Source organism: Lepisosteus platostomus, chromosome 4, assembly GCF_059453375.1.
Source record: "Lepisosteus platostomus isolate fLepPlt1 chromosome 4, fLepPlt1.hap1, whole genome shotgun sequence".
NCBI classification, from domain to species: Eukaryota; Metazoa; Chordata; class Actinopteri; order Semionotiformes; family Lepisosteidae; genus Lepisosteus; species Lepisosteus platostomus.
In genome coordinates, this window is record NC_142614.1 from 65,049,753 (window position 1) to 65,062,867 (window position 13,115).

Consider the following 13,115-nt stretch of genomic DNA (forward strand, 5'->3'; position numbering starts at 1 on the left):
GAAACCTCTGTTTGGGGCTGGATGGTGACGCATTAGTTAGCGTTGCTGCCCTGCCGTGCGGGGGTTTGCTTTCAATTCCAGGCCTTGGTAATTTGGGGAATGTGTGGAATTTGTCCTCCTCATGTTGGCATGGGTTTGCTCCGGTTTCTTCCCACACTCCAAAATTATAACGGCGCTATCGGTGATAGGTTAACTCGCATCAGGGGAGATTAGTCCTGGTGTGACAGTGTGTTTGTGTCTGTGTGTGCGCTGCAGTAGACTGGTATCCCAGCTTGCGCCCATGGCTTGTTGGGATAGGCCCCGGCTCCCCCTTTTCCCTGAATTGGATGAAGTGGTCAGGAAATGGATGGATGTTTGCCCGTGCTTAGGCTTTCACTAGGACAACCGAAAGGCCTGCTGGAAGAAAGTGGTAGTGCAGAGAAAAAGGATTTGAAAAGTTGACCGTAACATGGCTCCTGGCCTTTTAGTTTTTTTTTTTTTAAATGGATGGCACACAGATAATTCTTTAATAGTTTGGTTTATATATCTATAGATGATTTTGGTTAAAATAAGTTAGTCGAAATGCATAGGTGAAGAGAATCATCAATATTTTCTCTTCAGTTAGTAAAAATTATACCCTTTGTGGAGCATAAGTGTTTTCATAAGTACTTCAGTTTATGGGAATATATTTCAAGATAATATTTTTCGAATTTTTCTTTCTTTTTTTATTAGGCCTAGAGCTCTGTGGAGTAAAATCCGGCTTTGTGGTTTTGTAGGTTCTCTGGAGATCGAGTCTGGATATGCAGCATACCTGGGATGCAAATCACAGGCGACAATTGTCATTGCTGTATTATACATTGGGAGGTTTATTTCAGGGCATGCGGTTTGTCAGAAGTAGTTTGATTGTAACTTGAACACGAAAGGTGAAGGATGTTGTTTTTTGGGGGGCTTTTTTGAATATCTAAAAATGATAAACCGTACGCTTGGCAAGTTTTTTTAGATATATTGGCTACAGCTAAATCAAGGAATGAAATATGAAGCTTCCCTATAGGAGGTCTATGGTGTTATTCAGCTTCGCTAAAAAAAAGCTGCTTGGTTACAATAGATACTGTACCATAACAATATGGTGAGGTTGTATAAAGCAAAGGTTGATTGTGTCCATTGAGAAGCCTATTTTATATCATTCTCTGTCACGTTCACTTTACAAACAGCCTTCTTTCTCTCTCCCTCTCTCTGAAAAGATCCTCACAAACGATTTGATCAGAAACACATTCCACTTCAGCTGGTAAGTGTAAAGAGCAAGTTGGCTCGCCCGGTATTGGAGCTTGGCTTTGGGTTTTTCCTTTTTGTTTTTTTACCTATGCTGCCTAATCCCGGGGCACCCTAACAAAAACATCTCACATCTCGCTGCATTCTATCCATGATTACGACATCTTGAGATTTTTTTTCTTACTAAACCTTATTTTTCCCCTTCATTTTTCTGTTGGCTGTGCAATAAGCAATAACCTGCTTTCTAACTTAAATTTCCCATTTTCTCTCTTCCTCTATTCCACACAGTGTTGTTTCACATCTTATAGCGGTCGGTTTAAAGGTAGGACTCTGGTTTCTCCTCTTTTAATGCTTATTGTGCCTTTTCTCACTTTTTGCTTCGGTATTCTTTTGGCTTTTTGCGGACTGTGGAGCCACCCTTTTTAATCTTTAGATCTTAATGCATTTTTTTTTCATTTTACTTTTTTGTCTGCAGCATACATAGTGTGTATATTGTGCAACTTTTTTTGTTTGGATTTTTTGCAGTTATTTGTGCTGCATTCAGGTTACTGGATGCTTCACAATGGTTAAGTAAGACTTTGCATTCGTATAGCACTTCTAAAGTGTTTTAAATAAAGGAGGGGACCAACTGTATCTGCCACTGAAGGGTAGCACACACCTAGGTGATGCTTGGCAGCTCTTCTGTGCCAACAAGCCCTCTGCACAGCAGGTTGGTTTGAGAAGTGAGAAATGACATCAACAGTTCAGCAAGGGAGGAAACATTAAGGTAGAGCACATTGAGGAAGCCTAAAGTGGAATTTTTGAAAACTAGAGATTAACACCCCAATTAGTGTCAACAAGTTAGTGGTTCTGGTTGTCCATTGCATTTTCAATAGGCCACTGGAAAGCCACGTCTTTGACCGAAATTGTTTTATATGCATGTGTGATCTGTCTTATTATAATGACTAAATTAAAGTGTTTAAAAGGACTTGTATGTTTTCAAAATGTTTTTAAATACTGACGTGTCTCTGCTTTGCGACTTAGAATGGTGATCTTTCCATTACTTCCTAAATACCCTTTACCCCGACTTCCAACTTAATACTTATAATATGTCTCAGATTCCATGCTTATTATTCCCTATTCACTCGGGCACCTTTTCACATTGGGAGGCTTAATTTTGGAGTGATTTATAAATATTCAGATGCCTGACTTGGGAGAATATTTGCAACATAATGACTGGAGAACATTTGCAACTTAATCATTGTTGCCAGGCACTGAGCAGTGAGGCTCTAAAGCATCATTTTAACCCTTGTGTGGACACTGGATAGTAGAGGCCAAATAATTACTTAAGTGAGATACTGTATGAATGTTGGCCAAAGATGTATTGAATGGTATTTCGAATTACTTATGCTACAGTATTTATATATTTATAAATTATTTGTCAATGTATTTGTAACATCTTAGTAGAAAGACAGTGTCTCCTATAGCACAGTGCCACCTACTGGTCCTTCATCAACACAGCAGTGGCCTAGTGTTAATCAGTCTCATTCCACTACTGACCAGACCCATCCTCCCTTGGCTTCAGAGAACTGCTGTCTTGATCAGGTTTGAAGTTGCCAACAATAGCAAATAAGCCAAATAATTTTAACACTGATAAAGGCTGCAATTGTGCTCTGATCTCGAATATTCTGGTTTTTCACATTTGGTCCTTGTGCAATAGTCTACATATGGCAGCCCCGAAACACACTGCCCTTACATATAACAAAATTTATTTTCAGACACCACTCGGCTATCAATACAGAAAATAATATTTAACAGTGCTATGTAAATATTTTGAACATATTGGCAAGTTAACATTCACCTCTACTTCACTATAATTCATCACATTTCCTTGCTATGACACTGAACATTGTCACGTGTTAGAAGCATGCTTTTGACTGTATAAAGGAGCATTGCTTGTCATTGCTCACAATTTAACAGACTGCTTTGCAATTCTGTTCAGTTCAGATCTGTTTCCAGTCTCACAACACCCAGTTCCACGTTCGCTTCTTGTTGGAAATGAAAACAAGATGTCTCTGAAGTATGAACCCTTGCACTTGCAGTGGTAACAAGAAAAGAATCTTATCCTGGCTTTGTTTCCAAATGAGTCTTGAAGTTTGTCTGATTAGTCAGATGTCTCATGACACTTTTGATAGATCAGTATAGTATTGTTACACTTAATTGTTAGTGGTTAATGGACGTTTAATAGATTTTCTGTAGGTCTTACATGATCTGCATTTGTTCGTAAGGTCTGTCAAGTACTTATTCTGTGTTCTGAATGTTTTTGCTCACTAACTGAGACAATCTGTTGTGAGATTAACAAGAGAAACGAGAAGCTGAAAATGAAACAAATGGGGATTCTTCTGTGGCTTAAACAGTTGGGGCTGGTTGAGAAGCTTGAGCTGTGGTGCAAATTCAGACCTTGTTCATGTCATTAGCAGACTACAGCCGGGATTCCCCGGAGGTGGCAGCGAGCAATTGGAAAGGATGCCTCCAGTCTGTAGTGTTAGGATTCGTCAGGGCTCTGCAGGAGTGACACCGAACAGAGGCTGCTGTGGTTGTGACAGAATGGTAGAACATGATAGGGGCTGTGGGTGGGTTTGTCAGATCTGCCCTTCCTCTCTCTCTCTCCCTGTGCAGTACAGGAGCTGCTGCCGTGAACCGAGGCCTAAAAAACCCAAAACATTGCTAATTCCAAGTTGGAAAGGTACAGGAAAAAAAAACAATAACGAAAGCAGGCCTTGTTTCGTCTATGTCACTTTGTCATACCTATGAATGTGTATGCTTTACCTGACGTCAACGGAAATAATCACAGCAAGGTAGTGATTAGGGTTGTGGGAGTGTAGGACAAGTTGCCACACCATGTTGTTGAAGCTGATATCTTGCCTTCCTTCAAGAAACGGCTGGGTGTCATGCCTGGACCGTTCGTCCGTTAGAAACCAAACAAACAAGATGGGCCCAGTGGGCTCCTGTGTAAACTATATTTGTTTATGTCTGAGCTTAAAATCTCTGTGAACATCTGTTCCTGGCGCAGACCTTAAACAGTTTGGATTATGCCATCCTACATGACTACTCTTTCCATTTGCTTTTCACACAATCGAGTGTCTCTTTCAAGGAGTGTGAAAACTCATTTGTGCCCGCCTGCGTTTTAAGTACTGTAAGTCTTTTACAAAAGCAACGCCTGAAATTTCTCTGTGATTAAAGCCTGGGGAGAAAAGAGGGGGGGGGGGTTCAGTGAGGGAGGCATGGAAAAATATAATAGCTTTCAGTATAAGTTAGTGATCCCTGAAAGCGGTGCTGGCTGTTTTAACAGGCGGGCTTCGTCAGAAGAGGCGTGCTGTGAGGGCTTTGCACCACTGCTTCGTTCCCATGCTTTCATGGGGTGGCTGATGATGCATCTGTAAGCTCCCACTGCTGTTCTCTCTCAGTGGGGTCCTGGAGGCTGAATAAGACTGCACAGAGTTCATTCTGTGGCATGTTAATTCCATTCAGAAACCTCAGGTATGTGGAGGTTGTAAGCACTGTATGTGCTGTGTTTCTTTGTCTTTGATTCTTACACTTTTGGGCGGTACAGTGTAGCCCTCACCATTGAGCTGGTTTTCGTATCTCTGTAAAAAAAAAAAAAGCGACTGAATATTTTTTTGACAGGGCAGTCATAAGACATTTCTGTGTATTCCCACTGTAAAATCTTTTTAAAGCATTACCACTTAAAATGGGGAAAGACCTGAAATGAAATGAAATTGCCTGTATTTTCCTTCACCTTCAAATACACATTGCTTTCATTTCATTTCTAATCTAAAATGCACTACAGGTATTTATATTTGGTAAGTGCTTTATTCTTAGAGGGTTATGGTGACCTGAAATCTAGCCAGCAGCTACTGAGTACAAGATGGGACACCAATTCACACACGCATACAATTTAGAGATGCCTTTTAAGATATAATTTCTTTGGACTTGAGCAAGAAGCTGGAATACCCCAAGAAACCCCCTGATTTCTTGATCACAGAGAACGTGTGAACTCTACAGAGTAGCACCCGATTTTGGAATATAATCAAAGACTGAAGAGCTATGAGGTGCAGCCATGGAAAAATAATAAATTATTATTGGAAATTATAGGACCACTCAACACATTTCATGAACTATTTTTGGTTGATTGTGTAAGTTTAGGACTGTCCAACTCTACACGTGAACACGGAGATGATACATTACTATACCAAAATAACTTCTTAATCTCATGAAGCCATACCGTAACCTTACGCATGTACAATAACCAGTGAAGGTGTGACGGTATAAATTTGTGCCAAATTAATAGGATTTGAATTTCCCTCCTGAGATTGATCTTTATTAGGGTGGACAATAAGTAAACTGCAACCCTGATCGCCGTGTTGCATCTTTAAAAAACGCAACATAGAGAAAATGTATGTAACACAAGGCATTTGTTAATGTAGAATGATTGCAGAACTAATGGTTAGTTACAGAAAGTAACCTACAGTTAGTAATAGAAAGTAGCATACCCTTTTCAACCTGAATGCAGTCATCTCTTCCCGTTTTTTTGTATGCAAGTGTCTGCTTTTTCAGTTTTCATTTACAACTATAAATGTGTTTTGCTTTTTGTCAGGGAGGTAGACAAAGTGTACAAATAGATGGTTGTTTTTCAAGGACTAATACAAAGTTAGAGTGAGAATAGTGTTATAGTTGCCTTGCAACATATACAGTATGTGCTTAAAAGCAAATTATATTGGTTTGTAAGGAATTGCAGCCAATTCCTGGTCAAAGCTGTGATTCTCTGTGAGCTGTTCTTTTCCTGTGGGTGTGATTTGAGTTGCTGGAGTTCTGCAAAGGAGCTTTACCTTGTGTTAGATGCATCAGAATTTATACTGATTTTAGGATTTGTAAAGAGATTTTTTTTGTGCCAGTTATCCAGTGCAACAGAGAATGGAAATAGTCTCTTTTTATTCAGTACAAGATCTTTTAAATATATGCAGTGTGGTGGAGCTCCTTTTTATGATATTATTTCTAAAAAGCTTAATGAATCAAATTTATGATTATACTTGTAATGAGGGTGACCCAAAAGGTAATGGTTAAAATTCCGTGTCTCAGATCAAAATTGCCTTTTCTTCTACTGTGTTTTTAAGCTCACATTTTGTCAAGAATATTCACTGTTGATTTGCTAGGAATTTTATGAACGTGTGCCTTGAATTTTCTAAAACGTCTTTCTCAAGCTGAAAGGTGTTAGTTTTCTTCTTTTAAGGCTAAAATTGGTTATTGGGACCTTTGGGTGATCTGATTTTCTAAGGATGTGTTTTTTAGGTTTAAATACAGTAGAACAGGCTTTTATGTATTTACATCATGTCTTTTACATAGATAGCTACAAACTATCAGATTGTGAAGGCTTGTTATTGTGTGTTTATGTACAGTACAGGTTTTAAACTTAAAAGTTGTACTCTTATACCAAAAGACTGACTGTTCCTGCTAAGAAGCCTTATATCCATTCTAGCCACATTACATGTTGTGTGCTAAGAATAACTCGGGTGTAATCTATTCTATAATAAAGAGCTCAGGATGCCTTGGAATAATTATTGGCCCCACTGTTTTGAAACTCTGTAAAAGTAACCAAAGTATGTTGTGGTTTAACCCAATAAAGTGTTAGTGACTCAACCTGTTATGTCTGCTGTTTGCACCACATGTAATTGTTGTCTGTTGTTGGCTTGTTCCCCAGTTAGAGGACAGAGTGGCATGTATGTTGCACTGCTTGGTTGGTTTAATCAAAAGGCATCACTGCTGCTGAGCATTGCAAGTGGAAGGACTGGGCTCATGGCTTTCACTTCAGTACGTTTTAAGCCTGCAATGCTCCACCTTGTTATGCTGTGTGATTGTGCCATTTATCTGATCTCCTTTAACAGAATTAACAGTAACTTACTATGTCGTTAACTCTCTTGTAGTTTAGTTTCTGTAGGAGTTTTGTCTTTGCTCAGTCCTATGAAGAGGCTTCAGCTGTAGAATTGCTGATGACTGCTTACCTGATAGACTTGAAAGGCTATAGCATGGAAGTACTTGTAAATTTCTGTGCCAGTTACAAAACATTTTGTAAAATTTGGAGAAAAAAAGACAAACCTCCCCTCTTTCATTGTTGAAGCATTTGTGAGCATGACGTCAATTGTTAATGCTACGTAAGGCGACTTGGTGTCAGTTTTGCTGTTCGTACTGCACATGATTAGGACCGTGCTTGACAACTATGTAGTAGGTTCAGTGAAGTTTTTTTTTTTAATCTGGAGTTCCCCAGAATGCAACGGGGAAATGACGTGCTGCCTTTTTTCATCTCCCTCCTTCAGGGCCTGTCAGCTTCTGCCGTCTAGGAAGCTGGCTGAGCCTCGGCTATATGTCGCACCTGAAGGAGAAGGAAGCAACGAGGGAAGAGTCCGACTGATTAGCCTCTGGAGTGAAGCATGACTCTTCGAGTCCAAACATTTTTGGAAGGTAGAGAGAGAATTGGCATTCGCTGTTACCCACTCCTCTTGCTATTGCCACCTGGTTAGCTGGAGACTATCAGGCTGCATTTTAATATATTCCTGTGTGGATCTTCATTCACCAGAGCTTTTCCAAAGTGCCAAATCCGGTTTACACTTGACATAGCTGAGATAAAACAGTGCCATGCCAGGACTGAAGGCCTCCACCTGTGCTTCAGGCACTGGCGTTTGCACTGTAAATCCTAAGTTGTCCTTCTGTATGTGTTACAGTATTCGTTCTAAACTAAAGTTTTTAACCTCACTTCCTGCAAATTAAAATAGCTTTTTATTTCAGGCTGCCACACTATTGTTCTGCTTAAGAGTTTCTTCCAATACAGGCAGTTATCCAACCATCCATTTTCCGATAAAGCAACGAACGCCAGGCATGCACGCCGTGGATGGGATGCCAGTCCGTTGCAGGGCACACACACAGACGCAAACACTCACGCGCCTAGACCAGGGCCAGTATTCCCAGAAGCCAGTTGACCTACAAGTATGTGTTTGGACTGTGGGAGGAAACTGGAACACCTGGAGGAAACCCAGACAAAAACGTAATGTATTCGGAATTAATTAGGAATGTGCAGAAGGTCATTTGTTTTACTTAGTTTCCAGCCGTGCATCACGTTTATATACGTGTATGTAGTAATAAATAAGCCAAGCATGCCTACTTACCATTTCAATGTTTGAAGTGCGCAACTCCAAAACATTTACTATGTGTCTTTTCCACTTTTAGGTCTTAAGTGTTTCAAGCTTCTGATCAGTCACGTTTATATTTGTTTTTCTTCCATTTGTAGACTTTGCAACATTATCGTTTACATTCAGCTGTTGATTCTGTCCGTCAGTTTGGCAGAATTTCTGGACGTTTAAAATAAAAAAATTGGTACTGTATAAGAATAAATGGTGCAGCTTTGACAAGCTAAGCCTTTTTATTGTTTTATTTCTAGTACTTACCACAAAAGAATATCTTGAAACAGTGCTTTTCTGGGAACTCCACTTAAAGCGCTATACAGATAATGGGGACTCCCCTCCACCACCACCAATGTGTAGCATCCACCTAAGTGATGCGATGGCAGCCGTAGTGCACCAGTACGCTCACCAGACAACAGCTATCGGTGTGGAGAACATAGTAAAGAAGCCAATTTTTATATGGGGTTTGTTGGGAGGCCATGATTGGTAAAGGCCGAGGGGAAATTCTATTGTTATGTTGGATTCTGAAACACTTCTGTTCTATTTAACTTTACAAAATGAAGTTATACTGTGCATGCTCCAGTCAATACAAACAATGTCCTTTTGAAAAATGTTACAGTTCTTCTTACTGCGAAGCTAAAGATGTTAGTGTCAGAGCAGTGAATGCCGTTCTTCTGGTTTTGATTAATTTTGATTCCACGTTTCCCGGATTTCAGTTTCAGTTTATTTCTTCTGTACAAAAATGCCTGTTTGAGTTGCGTTTCTTTTCTTTGTGTTTGTAATGTTTTACCATCACGCAGTATCTGAGGCAGATCTGTGGTTTTCTGTTATTGATTTGAAAGTTCTTTCTGCCGTTTTTGCAGTCAGTACCATACCATTCCCCTTTGGCTTGCATTTTTTATTAAACTTTAGATTTTGATTTCGAGGCTATTTTCTCAAGTGTATGACTTCATTGCTAACAAGCCATATTTATGCCTCTTTCAGTTGTTTGATAAAAGTGATGTGTTCAGTAGTAGTGGCTGACCATTCAGTCTCTCTGGTATCCCTTTAGACTGGTTTTATATCCCATCTCCATGACTGGTTCAGGTCATTTGATGTTCACAAGACTGTATCCTATCCCCACAGAATATGTGAGACGGGTTTGAAAACCACTGCATATTACTATGTAGACCTAGGGTTGTTTTGATCAAGTTGGATAGGAACAGTGTTTATTGAATTACTTTGACAAAACCGATTTCTGTTCAATAGTTTTCCTGCTGCCAAGATTTTTTTTGTGTGTAGCACGTGGAACAGATTCAGTCCATCATTGCAGTTCATTCAAACCCGTGAACTAGGCGTTTTTATGGTGTCATAGCAGGAAGAAGGCTGGCTGAAAGAGCCTTCGTTTTTTTTGCAGTTTGTTCGTTGAGTTTTCCCTCGGCGATAAAATATCCTATTATATCAAATCGGAATTTCAGTTTGGCTCCTGGCCTTGTCGCTACTGTACTGAGCTGCTTTTCTGAGCACTAGGGTTTCTGTTCTCACTAAACCATGTCCTGTGTTTGTCTGAGCAGCAGCAAAACAATTTGCAAACAGCTGCTTCCAGGAAACAAAGAAAATTCTGTCATTTTTGAATTTTGCAAGTTTGAATCCTGGCACCCATCCACTTCTATATTATTATGGTGTACAGTGTTCTTTAGGCCAAAACAAATCCTGTCTGAAAAATGCTTATTCATGTTAGATCGCAGCTTATTTTCTTTTGCTGTTCATTTGCCATGTTTTTGTAGCTACAATTACAGCCTTTGGTTGCAGAGATAATTGGAAGTATTGTGTTCCCTATTTACAAATGAATGCTTTCCATTGGTCTTTGGCTAACAGCGTGTCCGTTCCTGAGAACAATAGTGGAGATTTTGTCGGTGGACTAATAGAAAACTATATTGGGGCCTTTTGGCTGTAATTAAAATTACAGGAACTCTATAGAGTAGTAACAAGGCTACATGCTTCCTTGACTAATCATACTTTTCAATTACTTATTAAATGATTTCTGAGTTCCTGTGCAAGATCTTCATTCATCCAGTGTGTAGGATGGCTCTGTTGATCAAAATGGAGGTTGTAAATAATGACCAGTAATAAGCTCTAGCAGAGGCAGCATTTCATGCACTGTTTCTGAAGAGCTGTGTCCGTTCTTGCCCAGCCCCCTCAGCCCTTCCTCCAAATCCACACTTCTGTGACATAGAGCAAATGGGGACTTCCAAGTGAGAGAGTCTTCAAGGATGCAAAACTTAAAGTGGAATGGGACAGCCTCACGCAGTTTGGTGAAATTGAATGTCATCTATTCTGTAACTGCAAAACGGACGAAGTAAACTTGGCAATACCGCGGTGCGCTATTCAAAGGTTTGTTCTATTAAATACAATTCATCTAGTTTTCCCCAGTACCTCCATTCACGTTAAACAGGATTGCTTTAAAGTCGTCAAAGTAAATAACATAAATTTAGCAGTACCTCAAAGCTTTGTATGTTAAATACTCCCCCCCCATGTATAAATTACGCCGTAGTTAAATGAATATCATTTGAAATGGGGACACAATTTTTAAAAACGAAACACTTCAGACCTAGAATACATATGACTCTAAAATAGCCTAATGAAAATGGTTATACATAAAACAACATTTTTAAAACTGTAAAAAACAAAAGTTACATTTGACTAACTCAAATATTTTATTCTCCATGGCAACTTCTCTCCGCTGTGATAGGCTGGAACATGAAACATCACCGTTCCGCAAAGAATTGGGGGTAATTCCCTTCATTGGAGTCTGCTCCAGTGCAGACTTCGGAGACGGGCGCATTGCTGGCCCTCTTGAGACACCCTTGAGAAACAAGTTTAGAAATGGGGACACTCTAAGCCCTTGCAGACTTGAATGGGAATGTGCATATGAAGGGCGCAAGGGGTGCATTCTGGGACTTGGTCAGCGAGTGATTCGCAGGGAATCTGCGGACAGGAGAAGAAACGGAAAATGTTGAGGAGAATTGTAGGGACTTCATAGATACTAGGTCTTGATCAAGGTTCATGCCTCGCATCACTGTGTTCAATAACACCATCACACGTCTTACTAGTACAATGCATTACATTGTGTAAATGGGATGCAGCAAACAAATACCTGATATCCGCCATTTTAAAAGCTGATCACTCCAGTTTTGGAAACTAAGCTGTACTCAGCATGATTTAACATGGTCATCTTCATCACGACAATGATGGGCTTGCATTCATTACATTGAAAGTTGTTTAGTGTGAAAAATGAGAAAAGTCCTTTGAGCAGTCTGGATCAGTAGGCCTTCAGATCACAAGGTTGTACCAAGAACGAATTGTACAGTGAAAAACAATCTTTGCTCATCCTTTTTTGAGGATGTCTTGTCCAGAATGACTAGATAGATAGATACTTTATTGATCCCGTGAGGGAGATTGCAGTGCAACAGCAGCTTAACACACACAACACAGCCACAGTGTAACGAATTATATACTAATAGTACAATACATACAATACAATACAAGAGTTACTCACAGTCCGGACACACAAGAGGAAACTAGAACAGAACAGTACACAGAAAATCGTATCACACGTATGAATATAAATATAGATGTAACCATAGATATAAATATAAATATAAATGTATTGCACAGGTCCCTGGCATATATTGCACAAAAGTGGTTGTAAACGGGAAAAAGAAAAAGAAAAAGAAAGAGAACAAATGTAGCAGTATATGTGTATATGCGTTTAGTCCAGAAACAGGTCACTGTCGCTGTTGCCTCTGCCAAGACGCAAGGTGGATGCGTTGTACAGTCTTATGGCAGACGGCAAGAATGACCTCCTGTAGCGCTCCCTGTCGCACCGTGGGTGAATCAGTCTATTGCTGAACGTGCTCTTCATTCCTGCAAGCCTGTCATAGAGGGGATGGGAGAAGTTGTCCATGATGGCCTAATGTTGGTGTTAGGCCACCAACTAGATGTTGGTGGCTCTTTTCTCTTGCAAGAAAAGACAAGAATAATACTCTTTGAAAATGCTCTCTATCTGCCAGTGACTTTCAATTTAGTAATTACACTTTGCCCATCACTACGTAGTAACATACATAGTACAGGAGAACTTTGCAATGTAGCTTTAAGTTTAGATGGAAGGACAGAAGAGCATGGATGGGCCGGCAGTTTAGATGGGTGGTTGTCTGTTTCGAAATTGCTACTGTAAAGTCAGAACCTGGGTGCCAGTTTCATGGTGAATGATGTGAAGTTGATGAACGTCCTTGTTTTTGTCGTATTTTCAACCTTTTGCAACAGGATAGAAGGCATGCGTTAAAATGCCCTTTTCCTGTATTACGTTTTGTGTGATGAAAGGTTTCCCCACTAGAACATTGTTTAATAAATTTCTATTCGGTCCTGCTGTAAACATTCGTCGTTTGTATTCATGCGAGTATACGCCAGCCAAGGACAGGGTAATACCCTGCTTTCAGGTTTTATGTGAAATCAGTCCCAAAGAATCTCATGGATAAAGAATTCCAATTTGGAATGAATTTAATGTGCTGTAAATGTCTTTTTAAACAATATGTATTTTTGTCTTATGAGGGATAAATTATTTTGTTGAAAGATCACATGATAAGGAAAAATGGGAAATGAGTTTTTGCTGGGTTT

The 13,115-nt window shown here is 39.7% G+C and overlaps 1 protein-coding gene across 3 annotated transcripts in view; it reads left to right on the forward strand.

Moving 5' to 3' along the window:
- ptbp3 (polypyrimidine tract binding protein 3) overlaps nt 1-13,115 on the forward strand; it is a 92,703-nt gene that overhangs the window by 16,201 nt on the left and 63,387 nt on the right. The window contains exon 2 of one of the 3 annotated variants that reach the window (XM_088630264.1): nt 1,221-1,264. The exons of 1 other annotated variant lie outside the window; for it this stretch is intronic. In XM_088630264.1, coding sequence (XP_088486390.1) covers nt 1,221-1,264 — 44 coding nt within the window. Of the gene's footprint in view, nt 1-1,220; nt 1,265-1,536; nt 1,571-13,115 lie in introns of all 3 variants that reach the window. One more of the 3 variants, XM_088630265.1, reaches the window with a different exon arrangement.